The sequence below is a fragment of the Somniosus microcephalus genome, chromosome 3, assembly GCF_052327205.1.
Source record: "Somniosus microcephalus isolate GS21.2 chromosome 3, FLI_Smic_1.0, whole genome shotgun sequence".
NCBI classification, from domain to species: domain Eukaryota; kingdom Metazoa; phylum Chordata; class Chondrichthyes; order Squaliformes; family Somniosidae; genus Somniosus; species Somniosus microcephalus.
The window spans coordinates 22,406,396-22,432,043 of NC_140989.1; the positions used below are offsets into that span (position 1 = coordinate 22,406,396).

The window sequence follows — 25,648 nt, forward strand, 5'->3', positions numbered from 1 at the left end:
ATCACCTTACTGCCCACTCACTTAGTCTATCTATATCCCTTTGCAGACTCTGTGTGTTCTCCTCACAGCTTACTGTCCCACCTAGCTTTGTATTTTCAGCAAACTTGGATACATTACACTCGGACCCTTCATCTAGGTCATTAATATAGATTGTAAATAGCTGAGGCCCCAACACTGATCCTTGCGGCACCCCACTAGTTACAGCCTGCCAACCTGAAAAAGACCCGTTTATCCCTACTCTCTGTTTTCTGTCCGTTAACCAATCCTCTATCCATGCTACTATATTGCCCCCAACCCATTGAGCCCTTATCTTGTGTAATAATCTTTTATGTAGCAACTTATCGAATGCCTTTTGGAAATCCAAATATACTACATGAACTGATACCCCTTTATCTACCCTGCTAGGTACATCCTCAAAAAACTCTAATAAATGTGTCAAACACGATTTCCCTTTCATAAAACCATGTCGACTCTGCCTAATCATGTTAGGATTTTCTAAGTGCCCCGATACCAGTTCCTTAACAATAGATTCTAGCATTTTCCCAGCATCAGGTAACTGGCCTGTAGTTCCCTGTTTTCTCTCTCCCTCCTTTCTTGAATAGCGGTGTTACATTTGCGACCTTCCAATCCGCTGGGACCATTCTAGAATCTAGGCAATTTTGGAAGATCAAAACCGATGCATCCACTATCTCTGCAGCCACCTCTTTTAGAACCCTAGGATGTAGGCCCTCGGGTCCAGGGGATTTGTCAGCTTTTAGTCCCATTAGTTTCTCTAGTACTTTTTCTCTACTTATATTAATTACATTAAGTTCCTCACCCTCATTAGGCCCTTGGTTCCCCACCATTTTTGGTATGTTTTTTGTGTCTTCTACTGTGAAGACAAATACAAAATATTTGTTTAACGTTTCTGCCATTTCCTTATTGCCCATAATAATTTCTCCTGTCTCAGCCTCTAAGGGACCAACGTTTACTTTCGCTACTCTCTTCCCTTTTACATACTTGTAGAAGCTCTTACAATCTGTTTTTATATTTCTTGCTAGTTTTGTCTCATATTCTATTTTTTTCCCTTTGTATCAATTTTTTGGTCATCCTTTGCTGGTTTCTGAAACTCTCCCAATCCTCAGGCTTAGTACTATTCTTTTTGCAAGATTTCCATCTGGAAGTCATGTTAATAAACACAGCGCCAACAGACAGTGGGTTATTTTAATCAGCTATATATTACTATGAAGCACGGTGGCATAGTGGTTAGCACTGTTGCCTCACAGCGCCAGGGACCCGGGTTCAAATCCAGCCTCGGGTGACTGTCTGTGTGGAGTTTGCACATTCTCCCTGTGTCTGTGTGGGTTTCCTCCGGGTGCTCCGGTTTCCTCCCACAGTCCAAAGATGTGCGGGTTAGGTTGATTGGCCGTGATAAAAAAAACTGGCCCTTAGTGTTAGGGGGGATTAAATACATGGGGTTACGGGGATAGGGTTTGTGTGGGATGGCTGTCGGTGTAGGGACTGGGTGCAAGGGTTTGGATGATCAGCCATGATCTCGTTGAATGGCGGAGCAGGCTCGAATGGCCTACTCCTGCTCCATGTTTCTATGAAGTACTTTTTGAAGTGTAGTCACTGTTGTTTTGTAGGGAAATTTGCGCACAGCAAGGTCCCATAGACAGCAATGAGATAAATGACCAGATAATCTGTTTTAATGATGTCGGTTGAGAGTTAAATATCAGCCAGGACACGGGGGAGAACGCCTCAGCTGTTTTTCAAATAGTGCCATGGGATCTTTTACATCCACCTGACCACGCTCGATCGGCTCCGATGGACGGGTCACATTGTCCGCATGCCCGATACGAGACTCCCAAAACAAGCGCTCTACTCGGAGCTCCGGCATGGCAAGAGAGCCCCAGGTGGGCAGAGGAAACGCTTCAAGGACACCCTCAAAGCCTCCTTGAAAAAGTGTAACATCCCCATTGACACCTGGGAATCCCTGGCCCAAGACCGCACAAAGTGGAGGAGAAGCATCCGGGAAGGCGCCGAACACCTCGAGTCTCTTCGCCGGGAGCAAGCGGAAGCCAAGCGCAGGCAGCGGAAGGAGCGCACGTCAACCCAAGTACCCCACCCACCCACCCCTTCAACCACCGTCTGCCCCACCTGTGACAGAGACTGTAGGTCCCGCATTGGACTCATCAGTCACCTGCAAACTCATTTTTAATGTGGAAGCAAGTCATCCTCGGTTCCGAGGGACTGCCTAAGAAGAATAACAGGCAGACGGGGCCTCGATTTTAACACTTCTTCTGAAAGACGGCACCTCCAACAATGCAGCACTCCCTTATGCTGCATGGAGTGTCAGCCTAGATTCTAAGCTCAGGTCTCTGGAGTGGGGCTTGAACCCACAACCTTCAAACGTGGGAGCGAGAGTGCGACCCACTGAGCCACGCTGGAACTCTACAAATTCTGCATGGGGAGTGCATTTCCTTACTTAGTGTTGTCAGTATTTTTGGCCATGCTTTTGTGTCAGCGTTTACCACTGTAAGCTATCCCATTCAACTTTGCTATGTCAACGGTCGCAGTGTAGTTACAGGCTTTGACCACTATGTGGCTCTACACACCTTGAGTATTGTGTGCAGTTTTGGTCGCCTTATCTGAGGAAGGATGCTCTTGCCATGGAGGGAGTGCAGCGAAGATTCACCAGACTGATACCTGGGGTGGCAGGAATGACATATGAAGAGAGATTGGGTCGATTAGGCTTATATTCGCTAGAGTTTAGAAGAATGAGAGGGGATCTCATTGAAACTTATAGAATTCTAACAGGACTAGACAGACTAGATGCAGGAAGGATGTTCCCGATGGCAGGGGAGTCCAGAACCAGGGGTCACAGTCTAAGGATAAGGGGTAAGCCATTTAGGACTGAGATGAGGAGGAATTTCTTCACCCAGAGAGAGGTGAACCTGCGGAATTCTCTACCACAGAAGGCAGTTGAGGCCAACTTATTAAATATATTCAAGAAGGAGTTAGATATATTTCTTAAGGCTAAAGGGATCAAGGGGTATGGGGAGAAAGCAGGGACAGGGTACTGAATTTGGATGATCAGCCATGATCTCATTGAATGGCGGAGCAGGCTCGAGGGGCCGAATGGCCTACTCCTGCGCCTATCTTCTATGTTTCTATGGAGCAAGTTTCGGAATTCCATGTCCCAACTCCATTGCCATCTCTTATATAACAAAATCATATTCATCAACTGACTGTGGACAATGCATCGGACACTTTACTGCAACAATTCACCTATGTTTAAATATATATATATTATGTGTGCATAAAGTACATACATATTTAAATAAATACATTTATATAGCATTTCGCGACCTCACGACATCCCAATGGGCTTTACAGGCAATGAAGTACTTTTTTTGAAGTTGTAATGCAGGAAAAGCAACAGCAAGGTCCCTCAATGACCAGATATTCTGTTTTAGTGATGTTCCGTTGAAGGAAAAATATTACCTAGGACTCCGGGGAGAACTCCCCTGCTCTTCTTCGAAATAGTGCCATGGGAGCATTTACATCCAACCAAGAGAGTGGACGGGGTCTCGGTTTAATGTCTCATCTGAAAGACGGCACCTCCATCAGAGCAGTGGGAGTCTTTCAGAAAGGAAATAGAGAGAGTACAACGCCAACATGTTCCCGTAAAGGTCAAGGGTGGGACCAACAAGCCCAGGGAACCCTGGATGTCAAGGGATATACAAGAATGGATTAGGAAAAAAAGGGAGGCTTTTGGCAGATACAAAGGACTAAAAACAGTGGAAGCCCTAGAGGAGTATAGAAAGTGCAGGGGGGTTCTTAAAAAAGAAATTAGGAGAGCGAAGAGGGAGCATGAAAAAACACTGGTGGGCAAAATAAAGGAAAATCCCATGGTGTTTTATACTTATATTAAGGGCAAGAGGATAACCAGGGAAAGAGTAGGGCCCATTAGGGACCAAAGTGGCAATCTTTGTGTAGAGCCGGAAGATGTAGGTGAGGTTTTAAATTAATATTTTGCATCTGTGTTCACTATGAAGAAGGACGATGTAGGCATAGAAATCAGGCAGGGGGATTGTGATATACTTGAACAAATTAGTATTCAGAAGGAGGAGGTACTAGCAGTTCTAGCGGGCTTAAAAGTGGATAAATCCCCAGGCCCAGACGAGATGTATCCCAGCCTGCTGTGTGAGGCAAAGGAGGAGATTGCAGGTGCTCTGACACAAATTTTCAGAACCTCTCTGGCCACAGGGGAGGTGCCAGAGGACTGGAGGACAGCTAATGTTGTACCATTATTCAAGAAAGGTAGTAGGGATAAACCAGGGAATTACAGGCCAGTGAGCCTAACATCAGTGGTAGGGAAATTATTGGAAAAAATTCTGAGGGACAGAATTAGTCTCCACTTGGAGAGGCAAGGATTAATCAAGGATAGTCAGCATGGCTTTGTCAGGGGGAGACCATGTCTAACCAATTTGATTGAATTTTTCGAGGGGGTGACTAGGTGTGTGGATGAGGGTAGTGCAGTTGATGTACTCTACATGGACTTCAGTAAGGCTTTTGGCAAAGTCCCGCATGGGAGACTGGTCAAGAAGGTAAGAGCCCATGGGATCCAGGGCAATTTGGCACATTGGATCCAAAATTGGCTAAGTGACAGGAGGCAGAGGGTGATGGTCGAAGGTTGTTTTTGTGACTGGAAACCTGTGTCCAGTGGTGTACCGCAGGGATCGGTGCTGGGTCCTTTGCTGTTTATAGTGTACATTAATGATTTCAATATGAATGAAGGAGGTATGATCAGTAAGTTCGCAGATGACACGAAAATTGGTAGAGTGGTAAATAGCGAGGAGGGAAGCCTCAGGCTACAGAACGATATAGATGGGTTGGTTAGATGGGCAGATCAGTGGCAAATGGAATTTAACCCTGAAAAGTGTGAGGTGATGCATTTTGGGAGGACTAACAAGGCAAGGGAATACATAATGAATGGTAAGACCCTAGGAAGGACAGAGGATCAGAGGGACCTTGGTGTGCATGTACATAGATCCCTGAAGGCAGCAGGACAGGTAGATAAGGTGGTTAAAAAGGCATATGGGATACTTGCCTTCATTAGCCGAGGCATAGAATATAAGAGCAGGGAGGTTATGATGGAGCTGTACAAAATGCTAGTTAGGCCACAGCTGGAATACTGTGTGCAGTTCTGGTCGCCACACTATAGGAAGAATGTAATTGCATTGGAGAGGGTGCAGAGGAGATTCACCAGGATGTTACCTGGGCTGGAGCGCTTCAGCTATGAAGAGAGATTGGACAGGCTGGGGTTGTTTTCCTTAGAGCAGAGGCGGCTGAGGGGGGACCTGATTGAGGTGTACAAAATTATGAGGTGTACAAAATTATGAGGGGCATAGATAGGGTAGATAGAAAGGAACTTTTCCCCTTAGTAGAGGGGTCAATAACCAGGGGGCATAGTTTCAAGGTAAGGGGCAGGAGGTTTAGAGGGGATTTGAGGAAAAACTTTTTCACCCAGAGGGTGGTTGGAATCTGGAACTCACTGCCTGAAAGGGTGGTAGAGGCAGGAACCCTCACAACATTCAAGAAGCATTTAGATGAGCACTTGAAACGCCATAGCATACAAGGCTGCGGACCAAGTGCTGGAAAATGGGATTAGATTAGACAGGGCTTGATGGCCGGCGCGGACACGATGGGCCGAAGGGTCTCTTTCTGTGCTGTATAACTCTATGACTCTATGACAGTGCAGCATTCCCTCAGCACTGCACTGGGAGTGTCAGCCTGGATTATGTGCTCAAGTCTCTGGAATGGGGCTCAAACCCACAGCCTTCTGACTCTGAGGTGAGAGCGCTACCCTCAGAGCCACGGCTGACACCTAAGATTGATGTGAATCCTAACACACATTATTTATCCATAATGCTCATTGGTTGTACTGTCGTTGTTGTACTGGACTGTACTATTGTTTTAATGTACACAATTCGCAGGAATGGAAGATTCTCCATCTTAATGTTTCCAAAGGAAATGCGACAGTACGACTGAGATGAGTGAATGAATCAAGTTGTCCTGCTGTCACGGGGCATCCTAGCTCACGGTCACGGCCCCACTTCCAAATTGTTCGATCCCAAATATTTTATGGAATTCTTGTACCGTTTCAGCAGTGACTCCCGAGGTCGGCGATTCAGTAACAGGAGGAAGTAAGCTCTGGACCGACTAGAAGGACACAGGTTATTAGGACGTGGAATGCCTTACTACAAGTGGCTATTGAGGCAGGGGCTATCTCATCATTTTAAAAAGAAAATGGATAAGTGAAGAGAAAGACAATAATAGGGATGGGGGAAAAGGGCAGTGACATGGGATTGGAGTAGACTGTTCCAATTGAAGGGCTAGAACCAACAGCGAGTGGGCCGAATGGCCTTCCCGCACTGCAATGCCTACGATTCTACGGGTGATAACAGACATTATTCTGCCGATCTGACTGACACTCGGGCCTAACCTAAGTGGTTTCTCCTGATGAAAAAATAACCCGAGTGTGTTGGAAGTGACATTGTGCAAGATTAGCAGCGTAACGAGCTGGATTGATCTGCTCTTTTATCACGTTTCCCGTTTTAAACCCGTTTAGTAAAATAATGCGCTAATGTGCTCGTCACTAACATCGCACGTGATTCAGCCCAGAAGTGTAGAAGGCAATTATCACTGTTCAACCCATCAAAGCCATGCATTCATCGGCCATGTACACCCTGCACTGCTCATGAAGTTTATCCGACTTATTTCATCTCTCAGGATAGTGTCCTCTATAACTTCTCCCTAACCCTTCAGTTAATCGAGTGCAATGAAAGGGGACACGATCGAGGTCTTTATAATGTTGAATGACATGGACCGTGTAAATGTAACAGGATTGAACTGTGAACAGAGAACTAGGGGGCTCAATTAAGAACATAAGAACATAAGAAATAGGAGCAGGAGTAGGCCAATCGGCCCCTCGAGCCTGCTCCGCCATTCAATAAGATCATGGCTGATCTGATCCTAACTGCCAATCTACTATCACAGAACCATCTCCTGAATCTAACAGAATTAGACACACGAAATAGGAGCAGGATCAGGCTACACGGCCCCTGGGCCCGCTCCGCTACCCACAGGGCCATGACCGATCCGAACCTAGACTCATGTCCAAATTCCTGCCCACTCCCCGTAACCCTTAATTCCCTTTACTTCTAGGAAACTGTCTATTTCTGTTTTAAATTTATGTAATGATGTAGCTTCTACAGCTTTTTGGGGCAGCATATTCCATGGACCTACCACCCTCTGAGTGAAGTAGTTCCTCCTCATCTCAGTTTTGAAAGAGCAGCCCCTTATTCTAAGACTATGCCCCCTAGTTCTAGTTTCACCCATCATCGGGAACATCCTCCCCGCATCCACCCGATCCAACCCCTTCACAATCTTATATGTTTCAATAAGATCGCCTCTCATTCTTCTGAACTCCAATGAGTAGAGTCCCAATCTACTCAACCTCTCCTCATATGTCCATCCCCTCATCCCTGGGATTAACTGAGTGAACCTTCTTTGTACTGACTCGAGAGCAAGTATGTCTTTTCTTAAGTATGGACACCAAAACTGTATGCAGTATTCCAGGTGCGGTCTCACCAATACCTTGTACAACTGAAGCAATACCTCCCTATTTTTATATTCTATCCCCCTAGCAATGAAAGCCAACATTCCATTGGCCTTCTTAATCACTTGTTGCACCTGCATACTAACCTTTTGAGTTTCGTGCACCAGGACCCCCAGATCCCTTTGTACTTCAGTACTTTCCAGTTTCTTGCCATTAAGATAATAACTTGCTCTACGATTTTTCCTGCCAAAGTGCATAACCTCACACTTTCCAGTATTGTATTCCATCTGCCAAATCTCTGCCCACTTACTTAGCCTGTCTATGTCCCCTTGCAGGTTTTTTATGTCCTCCTCGCTCACTACTTTCCCTCCCATCTTAGTATCATCTGCAAACTTTGATATGTTACACTCGGTCCCCTCCTCCAAATCGTTAATATAGATTGTAAAGAGTTGGGGACCCAGCACTGACCCCTGCGGAACACCACTAGTTACTGATTGCCAGTCTGAGAATGAACCATTTATCCCAACTCTCTGCCTTCTGTTAGATAGCCAATCCTCTATCCATGCCAGAATATTACCCCCAATCCCGTGATTTTTTATCTTAAGCAATAGTCTTTTGTGTGGCACCTTGTCAAATGCCTTTTGGAAGTCTAAATACACTACGTCCACTGGTTCCCCTTTATCCACCCTATATGTTACTTCCTCAAAGAACTCCAGCAAGTTTGTCAAACATGACTTCCCCTTCATAAAACCATGCTGACTTTGTCCTATTAAATTATGATTATCCAAATGTCCTGTTACTATCTCCTTAATAATGGACTCCAATATTTTACCTACCACAGATGTTAGGCTAACCGGTCTATAGTTTCCAGCCTTCTGCCTACTGCCCTTTTTAAATAAGGGCGTTACATTAGCAGTTTTCCAGTCTGCCGGGACCTTTGCTGAGTCCAGGGAGTTTTGGAAAATTATTACCAATGCATCCACAATACCTACCGCCACTTCCCTCAAGACCCTAGGATGTAAGCCATCAGGTCCAGGTGATTTATCCGCCTTGAGTCCCATTATTTTACCGAGTACCACTTCCTTAGTGATTTTGATCATGTTTAGCTCCTCCCCCACTATAGCCCCCTGTTTGTCTAGTGTTGGGATATTTTTAGTGTCTTCTACTGTAAAGACAGATACAAAATATTCATTCAGTATTTTTGCCTTCTCCATATTTCCCACCATTAATTTCCCAGTCTCATCCTCTAAGGGACCAACATTTACTTTAGCCACCCTTTTTCTTTTTATATAACTATAAAAACTCTTACTATCTGTTTTTATATTTTTTGCTAATTTACTTTCATAATCTACCTTCCCTTTCTTAATTAATCTTTTTGTTATTTTTTGCTGTCTTTTAAAGTTTTCCCAATCCTCTATCCTCCCACTAGATTTGGCTACCTTATATGCCCTTGTTTTTAGTCGAATACTATCCTTAATTTCTTTACTTAGCCACGGATGGCTGTCTTTTCTTTTACACCCTTTTCTTCTCAGTGGAATATATTTTTTTGGAAGTTGTAAAATAACTCCTTAAATGTACACCACTGATCATGTATCGTCTTACCCTTTAATCTATTTTCCCAATCCACTCTACTCAATTCCGCTCTCATACCTTCATAGTCTCCTTTATTCAAGCTTAGCACGCTTGTTTGAGATCCAACCTTCTCACCCTCTAATTGAATATGGAATTCAACCATGGTATGGTCACTCATTCCAAGGGGATCCTTTACTAGGACATTTTTAATTAATCCTGTCTCGTTACACAGGACCAGATCTAAGGTTGCTTGCCCCCTGGTCGGTTCAGTTACATACTGCTCAAGAAACCCATCCCTAATACACTCAATGAACTCATCCTCAAGGCAGCCCTGCCCAATTTGATTTGTCCAATTAATATGATAGTTAAAATCCCCCATAATTATAGATGCTCCCTTATTACAAGCCTCAACTATTTCCTGATTGATACTCCATCCAACAGAGTTGCAACTGTTCGGATGCCTATAGACTACGCCCACTAGTGTTTTTTTCCCCTTATTATTCCTTATCTCCACCCAAACTGTTTCATTATCCTGATCTTTTGACCCAATATCATTTCTCTGTATTACAGTGATTCCTTCCTTTATTAACATAGCCACCCCACCTCCCCTTCCTTCCTGCCTGTCCTTCCTGATCGTTAAATAACCTGGTATGTTTAATTCCCAGGCATTGTCACCCTGCAGCCATGTTTCTGTAATGGCCACAAGATCATACCCATATGTAGTTATTTGTGCCATTAACTCGTCTATTTTGTTATGAATGCTACGTGCATTCAGATAGAGAACTTTCAAAGATGTTTTGTGACACTTAGTTCCTGCTTTTGCCCTTTTTATTACTTTACCTTTTACTCCATACCTTCTGCCCCTTCCTGACACGCTCTGGTTTTTAATTTCCCCACTGCTACCTAAGTCTATGACCTTCTCTGTTGTCATTTTTATTATTTGCTCTCTAGGAACCTCCCCCCCACTAGTTAGTTTAAAGCCCTCTCTACAGCCCTAGTTATATGATCCGCCAGGACTCTAGTCCCAGCACTGGCCAAGTGAAGCCCGTCCCAACGGAACAGCTCCCTCCTGCCCCAGTACTGGTGCCAGTGTCCCAAGAAGTAAAACCCATTTCTCCCACACCAGTCTTTGAGCCACGCATTTAACTCTTTTAAGTTTTAAGAGACCTCCAGAAAGATTTGAGATCAGGAAAAATGTTTTGCCCCCAAACATCATGGAACAGACTCCCAGCAAACCTTGTGGCTTCTGTTTCCAGTACGACATAGAAAAATTAGACACAGCTGGATCGATATCTCGCTGCTGGGACTTAGATGATCAAGTAATGGCCCAGAAATTCGGGTCGGGGGCTTCCCGCGGGTGCAAGCCCCCGACCTGCACTTACCTAGCGCGTCGGCCGTTGAGCTGTGAGCCCCCGTGGAATTGCGATCCTGGGCCTCCTCCAGCTGCCGGCGCGCAGTGCTTGCGTATCCCAGGGGCGCAGTTAGTTCGAAGCGTCCCCTGGGATCACGTGGGCCATGGAGAGCCAATGGTAGCAGGGAATGCTTCATTCATAAGTTTGACAGGAAGACCTGTCAAACCTATAAATACTATAAGCCCCAAAACATCACTAAATCTTCAAATAAATTTTTTAAAAACATCACATTTTTAAAATAACTATAAATTACATGAAATAACTATTTTAAACAATAATTTAAATTTTTGAAAAAATTAATTACATTTTCTAACGGGGCTGAAAATAAACTTACCTTTCTTTAAAGTATTTAAAAATAATAAACCTGTGGAAAAAATGTTTTAATTTTAATTAATTTACCACTTACCTTGTTAAAAGCAGGCCTTACGCCTGCGTTTTAAAAGTGTAACTCCTGGAGACTTACCCTCCCGGGAAAACCTGCAAAAAAAACGTAAGTTCGATGCGCACGAGCCGCCTCTCTGGCGCACGCATTCGACCTCTGAACCCCTTCTTTCAGGGGAACGGAAGTGCCAGTTTCCCGCGCATGCGCAGTGCATACACGAAACCAGCACTTTCATTGGACCGACGCGTGAGTACCCCGTGCGTACTCACCCGGGGAGCCCCGAATTTCTGGCCCATTGTGTCAAACAGGTTGGTTGCTGGGAACATGAGTGTGTAACTACATGAGCCACCTCACCAGGAGAGCTCCCCTGTTCTTCTTCATATAGGGCCATGCGATCTTTTACATCCACTTGAACAGGCAGACGGGGCCTCAGTTTGACATCTCACCCGAAAGGCAGCGCCTCTAACAATGCAGCACTCCCTCGGTACTGAATTAAAATGTCAGCCTGGAATATGTGAAGTGCGGTGGTGGGGACTTGAACCCACTACTACCTTCATCATAGAATCATAGAAAAATTACAACACAGAAGGAGGCCATTCGGCCCGTCGTGTCTGTGCCGGTCAAAAAAGAGCTATCCACCCTAATCCCACTTTCCAGCTCTTGGTCTGTAGCCCTGTAGGTTACGGCTCTTCAAGTGCATATCCAAGCACTTTTTAAATGTGATGAGGGTTTCTGCCTCGACCACCCTTTCAGACAGTGAGTTCCAGACCCCCACCACCCTCTGGGTGAAATTTTATTCCTCCTCTCCCCTCTAATCCTTCGACCAACTACTTTAAATCTATGCCCCCTGGTTCGTGACCTCTTTGCTAAGGGAAATAGGTCCTTCCTATCCACTCTATCAAGGCCCCTCATAATTTTATACACCTCAATAAGGTCTCCCCTCAGCCTCCTCTGTTCCAAGGAAAACAGACCCAGCCTATCCAGTCTTTCCTCATAGCTAAGATTCTCTACTCCCAGCAACATCCTTGTAAATCTCCTCTGTACCCTCTCTAGTGCAATCACATCTTTCCTGTAATGTGGTGACCAGAACTGTACGCAGTACTCTAGCTGTGGCCTAACTAGTGTTGTATACAGTTCGGGCATAACCTCCCTGCTCTTATATTCTATGCCTCGGTTAATAAAGGAAAGCATTCCATATGCCTTCTTAACCACCTTATCTACCTGTCCTGCTACCTTTAATGATCTGTGGACATACACTCCAAGGTCCCTCTGTTCCTCTACACTTCTCAGTATCCTACCATTTATTGTGTATTCCCTCACCTTGCCCCTCCCCAAATGCATTAACTCACACTTTTCCGGATTGAATTCCATTTGCCACTGCTCGGTCCAACTGACCAGTCCATTGATATCTCCCTGCAGTCTACAGCTTTCCTCCTCACTGTCAACCACATGGCCATTTTTTGTATCAGCTGCAAATTTCCCCCTACATTTAAGTCTAAATCATTGATATATACTACAAAAAGTAAGGGACCGAGTACTGAGCCCTGTGAAACCCCACTGGAAACAGCCTTCCAGTCACAGAAACTCCCCTCGACCATGAACCTTTGCTTCCTGTCACTGAGCCGATTTTGGATCCAATTTGCCAGTCCGGAGTGAGAGTGCTAGGCAGTGGCCACTGAACCAACGCTTAACATCAGCTTGCAATAGGCACCCCCCTCTCCAGAGCTAATGTGTGCCTGCCGATCTGTTTCCAGCTCACGCTGTACTCGGAGAAGTTTGAGGAGTTCCAGGTGACACTGACCAAAAGCAACGAAACGTTTGGCGCCTTCAAGCAGGACATGGAAAAGGTCAGTGACTAGAAACCGCTCGAGCGGTCACAGGCCAACGACAGATCACTCGATTATCGCAAGAGTAAGGGGGACTGGTGTACGCTCCGGTGTTACTTTGCCCGCCTTAATTTGGGGGGGGGCGGGGTAGAGGGGGGCAATGTTCCCTCTAATTTTTTTTTTGGTGCGCGGTCCCTTTAACTGACCGTGCGGTCCCGTTCAAATTTTCGCGCACGTGCGGTTATTTCCGTTGCAAAGCCGGTGAGCGGGACCTCCAGACCGCTGCGCAGCCGCACGGCTTAGCGGGAACGTTGGTGGGGGTGGGGGGGTATCATTTCATGAGGCTTCCTGATGCAAAGCCTCTCTGGCAGTGAATGCGGGTCAGAACACCGAGTGCGAGAGTGTTCTAGTCCTGCGTCCACCTACCACGCTCACTGCTAGCAGGGCTCATGAGCTGAGCTTTGCAGAATTCCCCCCCCCGGGTATCTTGTAAGACAAAATGAATTCTTGGTACAATCGTGAAGGTTGTGCTTCAGGAACCCTACTTAAAGAAAGAAAGACTTGCATTTCTATAGCCCCTTTCATGACCTCAGGACATCCCAAAGCACTTTACAGCCAATGAAGTACTTTTTTTGAAATGTAGTCACTGTTGTAATGTACAAAACGTGGCAGGCAATTTTCATACAGCAAGCTCCCACAAACAGCAATGAGATGAGGACCTAATAATCTGTTTTAGTTGAGGGATAAATATTGGCCAAGACACCAGGGATAACTCCCCTGCTCTTCTTCGAAATAGTGCCATGGGATCTTTTACATCCTTCATTAGAGAGCAGACGGGACCTCGGTTTAACGTCTCATCCAAAAGACGGCACCTCTGACAGTGCAGCACTCCCTCAGTTCTGCACTGGGAATGTCTGCCTAAATGTTCCTGCTCAAGTCTCTGAAATGGGACTTGAACCCCTGACCTTCTGACTCAGAGGCAAGGGTGCTACCCACTGAGCCACGCTGACGCCGTACTGAAATGCCACCATTTTGGCCACAAATCTGGAATAAAAAGCTAGTATCAGTAATGGTGACCATGAAGCTATCGGACTGTCGTAAAAACCAATCTGGTTCACGAATGTCCTTTAGCGAAGGAAATCTGCCGTCCTTACCCGGTCTGGCCAATATGTGACTCCAGACCCACAGCAATGTGGTTGACTCTTAACTGTCCTCTGAAATGGCCTAGCAAGTCACTCAGTTGCACCAAAACACTATGAAAAACAATAATAAGAATAAAACCGGATCGACCTCGGCACCGGCTTTGGGCACGACAACAGCACACCCAGCCCAGTCGACCCTGCAAAGTCCGCCTCACCAACATCTGGGGACTTGTGCCAAAATTGGGAGAGCTGTCCCACAGACTAGTCAAGCAACAGCCTGACATAGTCATACTCTCACAATCATACATTTCAGCCTATGTCCCAAATTCCTCCATCACCATCCCTGGGTATGTCCTGTCCCACCGGCAGGGCAGACCCACCAGAGGTGGTGGCACAGTGGTATACAGTCGGGAAGGAGCGGCCCTGGGAGTCCTCAACATTGACTTCGGACCCCATGAAGTCTCATGACTTTAGGTCAAGCACGGGCAAGGAAACCTCCTGCTGATTACCACCTACCGCCCTCCCTCAGCTGATGAATCAGTACTCCGCCATGTTGGAAGAAGCTCTGAGGGTAGCAAGGGCATAGAATGTACTCTGGGTGGGGGACTTCAATGTCCATCACCAAGAGTGGCTCGGTAACACCACTACTGACCGAGCTGGCCGAGTCCTGAAGGACATAACTGCCAGTCTGGGTCTGCGGCAAGTGGTGAGAGAACCAACACGAGGAAAAAACCTACTTGACCTCATCCTCACCAATCTACCTGTCGCAGATGCATCTGTCCATGTCAGTATTGGTGGCAGTGACCACCGCAGAGTCATTGTGGAGACGAAGTCCTGTCTTCACACTGACGACACCTTCCATCGTGTTGTGTGGCACGACCACCATACTAAATAGGACAGATTCAGAACAGATCTAGCAGTTCAAAACTGGGCATCCATGAGGCGCTGTGGGCCAGCAGCAGCAGCAGAATTGTATTCCACCGCAATCTGTAAACTCATGGCCCGGCATATCCCTCACTCTACCATTACCACCAAGCCAGGGGACCAACCCTGGTTCAACAATGAGTGTAGAAGAACATGCCAGGAGCAGCACCAGGCGTACCTAAAAATGAGGTGCCAACCTGGGGACGCTGCAACACAGGACTACATGCATGCTAAAAAGCGGAAGCAGCATGCTATAGACAGGGCTAAGCGATCCAACAATCAACGGATCAGATCAAAGCTCTGCAGTTCTGCCACATCCAGTTGTGAATGGTGGTGGACCATTAAACAACTAACGGGAGGAGGAGGCTCCATGAATATCCCCATCCTCAATGATGGTGGAGCCCAGCACGTGAGTGCAAAAGACAAGGCTGAAGCGTTTGCAACCATCTTCAGCCAGAAGTGTCGAGTGGATGATCCATATCGGCCTACTCCTGAGGTCCCCACCATCACAGAAGCCAGTCTGCAGCCAATTCGATTCACTCCACGTGATATCAAGAAACGGCTGAGCGCACTGGATACAGCAGTGAAGGGAAATGAGCTTGTTGGGTCAAAGGGTCTATTGAATCTTCTTAAAGAAAGAAAGAACTTGCATTTATATAGCACGCTTCACATCTTCAGTAAATCCTAAAGTGATGCACAATTGCTGAACTTTTGAAGTGCTCTGCAAGGTCTCAGCTACAAGAAAAATGACCAGTTAGTCAATTTTGGTGGGGTAGGTTGAAGGATAAAATTGCCATCAGCCACTGCCCTGTCCTTCTCGACATAGTACCATGGTATCTTGTACATCCACCTAAACAGGCAGACAGGGCCTTGGTTTAACATCCGATGAAGCATCAGCCTAGATTATGTGCTCAAGTCACAGAAAGTGGCACAACCCACAACCATCTGGCTCAAGGGAGGAGAGTGCTCTGACTGAGCCAAGCTGACACTTGTTTCTCCAGACATAACACTTACGTTATTGTGCACACTGTACCCTTATAGATGACAAAGAGGATGAAGAAACTTGAAAAGGAGACCATAATGTGGAAAAGCAAGTGGGAGTCCTGCAACAAAGCTCTTCTGGACATGATTGATGAGGTGAGGATTAATCAGACCCATTGAAAAACAGGCATTTATTTCTTGCAAGCCACAAATACCAGCTTGTAAAGCTTTGGTCTCATTCACAGAGCAGCCGCTTCGATCGTTTCTAAGACAACTGGCAGCGGAGCGTGTGTCAGTCTTCCGTCACTGCTGTGCACGTGTGGCCAAGTCGCCAGCGTCGGGGGTGGGGGGGGGCAGGGAATGGGCCTTTGGGGGGAGTTTCCCTGCCGGGGTTACGGTGTGGGAGACTCGGAGACCACCAGAGCCTCCACCAGCCCCACAAGGTTTCAGGGCCGGAAGCTCCCTGAACTTGTTATTGAACTATGTCCAAACTATGGCCCATGGGTGACATGTCGCCCACAAGTCCCAAGATCCCAGCTCAGGAGGCCTTGTGTTTCCTATTCGCTGTTCTGTCCAGTTCCAATATCATCTGGCTGTTGGTTTGGGTTGTTCTTACAGCTGTGGCTGATTGGTCAATAAATCCTAAATCATGAGGCCAAGATCTGTCAGGATCCACTGCTTGAGATAGATGTATACGGGGTACGATGGTGTAGTGGTTATGTAACTTGACTAGTAACCCAGAAACTTGGATTAATCTATCCAGAGAATTTGCCAGCATGGCACTTCGAATAATGCTTCAAAAAAAAATCTGCAAGTCCAAAGCTGGGATCAGTAAAAGTGACCATGAAGCTGTCGGGTTGTCACAACAACCCAACTGGTTCCCTAATGTCCTTTAGGGAAGGAAACCTGCCGTCCTTACCCGCACTGGCCCACCAGTCCCACGAGAGTCGTAGACAAGTCACATGGACTGCGGTGGTTCAAGGTGAAGGCGGCCCACCACCACCGCTTCGAGGGCAACTAAGGATGGCCAATAAATGCTGGCCTTGCCAACGATGCCCACATCCTGATTTTTTTTTTTAATGCAATTCATTGGGAATATTGATTGCAACTTTGTATGTGGCTTTCAAGGCTTTGTAAAATGAACCATAAACAGCCCACAAAATAGCCTGGCCATCCCTGTGGAGCTAATGAAAGAAAGGCTTGCGTTTATATCGCACCTTTCACGACCTCAGGATGTCCCAAAGCGCTTTACAGCCAATTAATTACTTTTTGAAGTGTGGTCACTGTTGTAATGTAGGAAAACCTGGCAGCCAATTTGCACACAGCAAGCTCCCACAAACAGCAATGACTAGATTATCTGATTTTTTTTAAGTGATGTTGGTTGAGGGATAAATATTGGCCAGGACACTGGGGAGAACTCCCCTGCTCTTCTGTAAAATAGTGGCCATGGGATCTTCTACATCCGTCTGAGAGAGAGCAGACGGGGCCTCGGTTTAACGTCTCATCTGAAAGCTGGCACCTCGGTACTGCACTGGAGTGTCAGTGTAGACTATGTGCTCCAGTCTCTGGAGTGGGACTTAAACCCACAACCTTCTGACTCCAAGGCGAGAGTGCTGCCCACTGAGCCCCGGCTGACACCTGATCTCCCGTGGGGTGTCTCATGGTGGGTTGGAGGATATGATGTTCAACAAAGCAGTGTGTGCAAAGCAAAGTCTAAATGTGTATTAGAACAGATACCTGATGAAATTGAAAAGTTGACAAAAGAAAATATAAGGGTGTCACCTTATTTCTGACGGTGAGGTGTGGGAGGGTATGTGCACAGTGCTCCGATTGCCCTGAGCACAGAGTGTCACAGAGCTGACGGTATAACTTGTGTCTGCTGGCTCCATATCATACTTGGCACAAACTGGACTCGAACCAGGTACCTGCTATACAACAGTCCCCTCCGAGTAGATGCTCAATGTTAGTGAGAACTCTCCTTTGTATTAAGCTTATAGGTGATCTGGAATGCACTGCCTGAAAGGGTGGTGGAAGCAGATTCAATAGTAACTTTTGAAAGGGAATTGGATATATACTTGAACAGAAAAAATTTGTAGGGCTATGGGGTAAAGGGCTGAGGAAGTGGGACCAATTGGAGAGCTCTTTCAAAGAACCGGCATAGACACAATGGGCCAACTGACCTCCTTTTGTGCTGTATGCTTCTATGATTCTTACCCCGGCTTCCTCTGTTACAGAGAGAAATGAGAGCCAAGGAGTATGAATGCTTTCAGCTGAAGATCCAGAGGTTGGAAAACCTTTGCAGAGCGCTTCAGGAGGAACGGACTGAGCTGTACAAGAGGATAATGAACGTGCGCAGCATGGCGGACAAGCCAGAATCCCAGGCAGATGAGGCGGGGGGAACTGAAGCAGAGGAGGAGGAAAAAGGAGCAGAGACGACAGTGGATACCACTTTGGGAGAAAGCCGCCTGCAAGACCTGGCCATGGTGTTCAAAGTAGTACATTGCGTAGAAGAGCCCCACCACAAGGATGGCATGAAGGATGACCACGCTTCTTCAGACACCTCCGAGATACAAAATCCACTGCCTATTGCAGAGGCTTTAAGGTCCCCAGTACAAGAAAACCAGACAGGGGCAAGCAGTGCTGCGGAAACACCCACTCCAGTTCCAGTCCTTGGTCCAGTTTCAGCTCTTGCTCCAGCATCTGCTTCTCCACCAGCACCAGCTCCTGCTCCTCCGCCAGCACCAGCTCCTGGTCCACCTTCAGCACCAGCTCCTGCTCCTCCGCCAGCTCCAGCTCCTGCTCCACCTTCAGCTCCAACTCCTGCTCCACCTTCAGCTCCAACTCCTGCTCCACCTTCCGCTCCAGTTTCTGCTGCAGCTCCAGCTCTCACTTCACCTGCAGTTCCGACTGCGAAACCAGCAGCAGCTCCTGCTCCACCTTCAGCTCCAGCTCCTGCTCCACCTTCAGCTCCAACTCCTGCTCCACCTTCAGCACCAGCTCCTGCTCCTCCGCCAGCTCCAGCTCCTGCTCCACCTTCAGCTCCAACTCCTGCTCCACCTTCAGCTCCAACTCCTGGTCCACCTTCAGCTCCAACTCCTGCTCCACCTTCCGCTCCAGTTTCTGCTGCAGCTCCAGCTCTCACTTCACCTGCAGTTCCGACTGCGAAACCAGCAGCAGCTCCTGCTCCGCCTTCAGCTCCAGCTCCTGCTCCACCTCCTGTGCCGGTGCTGGAATCCGCTCCTGCTCCAGCTCTTGCTCCACCTCCTGCTCCAGGTCCGGCTCCAGCTCCAGTTCCAGATGCTGCAGGTGGAACAGGAGCTTCCACAGCAGAACCAAGTCCTGGTCAGGCGGGACTTGCGGAGGGGACAGAAGACACTGACATGGATGCAGTTGACTGACTGGGAAGTGCAGCAAGACGCTGTCATTCGGTTTTTCACATTTATCATTAAGGGGTTGATTTGTTTTCCAGTATTTGGTGCCGTGAAATGAAACTATGTCCTTATTCCTTGTATTCTTTCTTCATACCAAAAATATAGAGTCAGACTAAACCATATGAAAAAAGAGGAACTTTGTTTATACTTCATTTATTTGTTAATTTATACTTCTACAGTGCATGGTCTAGACATGAACACAAACATTTAGGTTTAGGATATCTCAGCGATGAGTAACGGAGGACCTTTCACATCTGTGACACACTCAGATCTCACCATGATACACACAGATCTCACCCTGATACACACAGATCTCACCGCGACACACTCGGAACTCACCGCGACACACTCGGAACTCACCGCGATACACACAGATCTCACCATGATACACTCGCTCGGAACTCACCGTAACACACTCGGAACTCACCGCGATACACACAGATCTCACCATGATACACTCGGAACTCACCGTGACACACTCAGAACTCACCGTAACACACTCAGAACTCACCGTGATACACACAGATCTCACCCTGACACACTCGGAACTCACCGTGATACACACGGAACTCACCGCAACACACTCGGAACTCACCGTAATACACTCGGAACTCACCTCGACACACTCGGAACTCACCCTGACACACTCGGAATCACCGTGACACACTCAGAATCACCGTGGCACACTCGGAATCACCGTGACACACTCAGAACTCACCGTGATACACTCGGAACTCACCATGACACACTTAAAACTCACTGTGACACACTTAAAACTCATCGTGACAAACTCAGAACTCACCGTGACACACTCGGAACTCACCGTAACACACTCAGAACTCACCGTGACACACTCGGAATCACCGTGACACACTCGGAACTCACCGTGACACACTCGGAATCACCGTGACACACTCAGAACTCACCGTGATACACTCGGAACTCACCATGACACACTCAGAACTCACCATGACACACTTAAAACTCACCGTGACATACTCGGAACTCACTGTGACACACTCAGAACTCACCGTGATACACTCAGAACTCACCGTGACACACTCGGAATCACCGTGACACACTCGGAATCACCGTGACCCACTTGGAACGCACTGGTGAGCGTCGTGGAAGTGCTTCACACTGTGAATGAAGGAAGACCAGGGGCCTATTATTTCCCTCCCTTGCTGGGTGCCAAGACCATTGGCTCAAAAGGCTGATTGCGGTGTGCGAGAGGAAGTGAAATATGGGTTTGTGCGCAACTTGCTGTCTCGATGCCCCTCTGCCAGAGTATTAGCCGTGAAAAGTTTACGCCCACTTCGGACTAGCTCACACAATGTCCATTCTTCTCACTGAAGGATAGTCATTCAGAACAGGAAGGAACTATGCGCTCCAATGTTTTAATGATTTCACTAATTGGACTGGAGGTCACCACCTCTGTAAGGTTGGCCTACCTATCTCTTTCAGATACCGCTCAACCACTTCCAGCATTTCCTGTGTTTCTTTACAACCATTCCTGCACCTCGCTCTCTCTCTCTCTCCCTCCTGCTGTTTGGGCACTGGGGTTCAGCAAATGTGGGAATGTTCTCATTTGTAGTAAGAGAAAACAATCCCAGAGGCAGCTAAGGAATAGTCACAAATCTTGGAAACACTCAGCAGGTCAGGCAGCACCTGTGGAGAGAGAAACAGAGTTAACGGCTGGAATTTTCTGGGGGGGGGGGTCAGTGGGCGGGACCAGTGGTGGGTCGGGTGGGAAATTTGATATTTTTGACATCGGGTCGGAAACCCACTGTCAACTTGCTCCCACGCGCCTTTCCCGATGTTGGGTCTGTCAGCGCTGAGCAGACCCGACACGCAGCGGTGGGGGGACCCAATTCAGGTAATTAGTGACTTGTTTAGAGCCATTTAAGAATGATTTTCAGCTCACCTTTTGCATTTGACAGCTCACCCACGGGGTCCATGCTGGCCATGGACCACGTCTGTCAAGCTGAGGTGGAAGTTCAGTGGCCATTGAATCAGCTGTTGAATTGACAGCTTCAAATGTACAGTAAAAGCTCCCACCTTCCAGCGATATCTTCCCTCAGCCACAAACTTTTCTTCAGTGCATTTCCACAACAGATTCAGGATGCTGCAAGTCTTTACACAAGTCTCCATGCAGTCTGACCTCATTACCTCTTTCACCATTGACAGATTGCTTCTGTCCTCGCTACTTCACCTGCCATCTACTCCATCAGCATGGGGGCCCTTTATATTCTCTCACCTTGGTCCTCAGAATCCCATCATGATCAGCCCCAACACCAGTATCACCAGGCATACCAGCAGCACCAATGTTTGACACCACATTAACAGGAACTTTACATGAACATTGTATAAAACACCCAAGTGCCTACCCTTGTGTGTTGTTAGTTGGCATGATTGCACTAGGATGAGGGTGAGTGTGAGGGGTGGCTAGTGAGATGGGGATGTGATAATGTAGATAGAGAGGGATGGATGGAGGTCCAAGGTAAGTTGGTGTGAGTAAGGATGTGCAGGAGTAGGGTAGGGAAGGCAGGGTGATGGGGATGCGATGAGAGGCACAGCAGGATGAGGTTGAGTGTGGCTTTATACTAACATTTCATGATCTACTGAGATCATTGAAACATTTGCAGCACTGCACCCAGGTCCTCCTGACCACATCCCTGCTTACGACCTCCTCTGCAATGTGCAACCAGGCTGTGTTGGTCTCTTCTGCCCACGGGAAGGGAAGAGGACCTCCCTGCGTGCTGTGACTTCCTCCATAAGCATATGGAGGGAGCCATGGGAGAAACTGGGTGCAACCCTGCACCTCTGTGCCGTGCTTGTCAGTGTTTGCAGCACCTCAGTGCTGTAGAGCACTGACGTCACTGACAAAGTAAATTTGTAAGAAGTCACACAACACCAGGTTATAGTCCAACAGCTTTACTTGAAATCACAAGCTTTCGGAGCGCTGCTCCTTCATCAGGTGAAGTGAAGAGTTGGATATAAGCACAGCTTATATAGTCAGAGAATACTGCCAGATGATTACAGGTAATCTTTCTAACTGCCCTTTATCACACCTCGGCAGAGAGATAATCACAGCAATCACAGGTGTGAATGGTGTCCAAACAGGTCAGTCAGGAAAACATTACATCAAAGAACAATGAGGTGGGGTCACAAGGGATCAAATGTTGCAGATGCTGGGGTCTGTGTGAAAAACAAAAAACAAACAAAAAACTATTTTTTTGCTGGAAATCACAGCAGGTCCAGCTGCATCTGTGTAGAGAGAACAAGCCAACGACGACTCGAGTCTGGATGACTCTACGTCAGGTGGGGTTACATGTAGTGTGACATGAACCCAAGATCCCGGTTGAGGCCGTCCTCATGAGTGCGGAACTTGGCTATCAGTTTCTGCTCGACGATTTTGCGTTGTCGTGTGCCTCGAAGGCCGCCTTGGAGAAAGCTTACCCGAAGATCGGAGGCTGAATGTCCTTGACTGCTGAAGTGTTCCCCGACTAGGAGGGAACACTCCTGCTTGGCGATTGTTGTGCGGTGTCCGTTCATCCGTTGTCGCAGTGTCTGCATGGTTTCGCCGATGTACCATGCTCCGGGGCATCCTTTCCTGCAACGTATGAGGTAGACAATGTTGGCCGAGTCACATGAGTATGTACCATGTACCTGGTGGGTGGTGTCCTCACGTGTGATGATGGTATCTGTGCTGATGATCTGGCATGTCTTGCAGAGGTTGCCGTGGCAGGGTTGTGTGGTGTCGTGGTCGCTGTTCTCCTGAAAGCTGGGTAATTTGCTGCGAACGATGGTCTGTTTGAGGTTAGGTGGCTGTTTGAAGGCGAGTAGTGGAGGCATGGAGATAGCCTTAGCGAGGTGTTCGTCGTAAATTTGGCCATGGTCCCTTTAAGGAAATCAGCTGATGAAGCATCATCAAATGATGTCACCAGACCCGCTTCCTCTAATTGGGCCGGGTAATGCGCTGGGCGGACTTAACAGGCCCTATCAATGGAAAGTCATTTTACAGAGCGGGATGGAGCCAGCAGCAGGGTCGGGACACACCACCGACATCACCCGTCACGGACCCGCCGAGGCAAGCAAAATCGCGGCCAACATTTCAGGTCGATTACCTTTTTTAGTTTAAGGGGTGGGGAGTGGTCAGGTGAGGGGAAATTTAGAAATCTAAGAGAAAGGTCAAGGCATTAGAGCAGTGCAGCGATTTGGGTAAAAATAAGCCGAGTGTGACAGGAAGGGACAGAGAGATTAACGGTAGCAGTGCAGCAGGGAATAAGGTCTCTGCTTCTTGAAGCATCTCAACTGATTCTGCATCTGGACCAGTGCATTCCACATTCTCACAACACTTTGTATAAAGAGGTATTTTTTCCTGGATTCAATTTCAATGGGTTTAGCTCCAGTTTTAAAATGATGTCCATTCATTTTCAATTCATCCATGCCTTTGTTACCTCTAGACTTGACTATTCCAACGCACTCCTGGCTGGCCTCCCACATTCTACCCTACGTAAACTTGAGGTCATCCAAAACTCGGCTGCCCGTGTCCTAACTCGCACCAAGTCCCGTTCACCCATCACCCCTGTGCTCGCTGACCTACATTGGCTCCCGGTTAAGCAACGCCTCGATTTAAAAATTCTCATCCTTGTTTTCCAATCCCTCCATGGTTTCACCCCTCCCTATCTCTGTAATCTCCGCCAGCCCCATAACCCCCCCAAGATATCTGCGCTCCTCTAATTCTGCCCTCTTGAGCATCCCTGATTATAATCGCTCAACCATTGGTGGCCGTGTCTTCTGTTGCCTGGGCCCTAAGCTTTGGAATTCCCTGCCTAAACCTCTCCGCCTCTCTTTCCTCCTTTAAGGCACTCCTTAAAACCCACCTCTTTGACCAAGCTTTTGGTCACTTGCCCTAATTTTTCCTTATGTGGCTCGGTGTCAAATTTTATGTCTTATAATACTCCTGTGAAGCGCCATTTTACTACATTAAAGGTGCTATATAAATACAAGTTGTTGTTGATTCTCCTACTAAACTCATTCTTTTACCTCCTCTGTCAAAGAACTCTAAGCATTTCCCATTAGCGCTGAGCCATTGAGTTTAATCTGCAGGTAGAATCCTGTGTTGGCCCATGAACTGACTATTACTGTGCGGAATTTATACCAGATACTCACTTCCCTTCTTAGGAACATAGCAACAGGAGGAGGCTATTCAGCCCCTCGAGTTTGTTCCGTCAGTCAATGAGATCGTGGCTGATCTGTATCCTAACTCCATCCACTCACCTTGGCTCCATATCCCTTAATACAACTTGGCTAACAAAAATCTATCAATCTCAGATTTAAAATTAATAATGGAGCTGGCATCGACTGCTTTTTGTGGGTGAGAGTTCCACACTTCTACCAGCCTTTGCGTGAGGGAGTGTTTCCTAACTTCTGTCCTGAATGGCCTGGCTCTGATTTTAAGGTTATGTCCTCTTGTTCTAGACTCCCCCGCCAGTGCAAAAAGTTTCTCTCTATCCACACTATCAATTCCTTTCAAAATCCTAAAAACCTTAATCAAATTACCCCTTAACCTTCTATATTCCAGGGAATATAAGCCTAGTTTATGTAAAGTCTCCTCATTTTACATGTAGTGAAATAACCCTTATTTGTGCCTCCCATCACATCACCATCACTCTGCCTTCCCTACCCTACTCCTGCACATCCTTACTCACACCAACTTACCTTGGACCTCCACCCATCCCTCTCTATCTACATTAGTGCCAGGGTCAAGGATGTCACTGAACAGCTGCAGGGCATTCTGAAGGGGGAGGGTGAACAGTCAGAGGTCGTGGTTCACATTGGGACCAACGACATGGGTAGGAAGAGGGATGAGGTCCTGCAGCAAGAATTTAAGGAGCTAGGTAGCAGACTAAAGAGCAGGACCTCAAAGGTTGTAATCTCTGGATTACTCCCGGTGCCACGTGCTAGTGAGTATAGGAATAGGAGGATAGAGCAGATGAATGCGTGGCTAAAGAGTTGGTGCAGGAGGGAGGGCTTTAGTTTCCTGGATCACTGGGCCTGCTTCTGGGGAAGGTGGGACTTGTACAAGTCGGACGGGTTGCATCTGAACCAGAACGGGACAAATATCCTTGCGGGGAGGTTTGCTAGCACTGTTCGGGGGGGTTTAAACTAACTTGGCAGGGGGATGGGATACAGAGTGGAGCTATAATAGGGGGTGATGGACAGCCAAATATAGAGGAAAAAATAAGTCAGACTGGAAGACAGAGCAAATATGTAACGGCACAAGGGAGTATGGCAAGGCTGAATGGCATTTATTTTAATGCAAGGAGTCTTACGAATAAGGTGGATGAACTGAAGTTGTTGATGAAC

The 25,648-nt window shown here is 47.2% G+C and overlaps 1 protein-coding gene across 3 annotated transcripts in view; it reads left to right on the forward strand.

The window, feature by feature from the left end:
- The window catches only part of txlnba (taxilin beta a), a 115,380-nt gene extending 95,972 nt beyond the window's left edge, over positions 1 to 19,408 (forward strand). For all 3 annotated transcript variants that reach the window (XM_085979254.1, XM_085979256.1, XM_085979255.1), the window contains 3 exons: positions 12,727 to 12,819; positions 15,906 to 16,001; positions 18,080 to 19,408. In XM_085979254.1, the coding sequence (XP_085835380.1) occupies positions 12,727 to 12,819; positions 15,906 to 16,001; positions 18,080 to 19,243 (1,353 nt within the window). In that variant the 3' untranslated portion in view covers positions 19,244 to 19,408. The remainder of the gene's footprint in view (positions 1 to 12,726; positions 12,820 to 15,905; positions 16,002 to 18,079) is intronic.
- Positions 19,409 to 25,648: the final 6,240 nt, after the last annotated feature.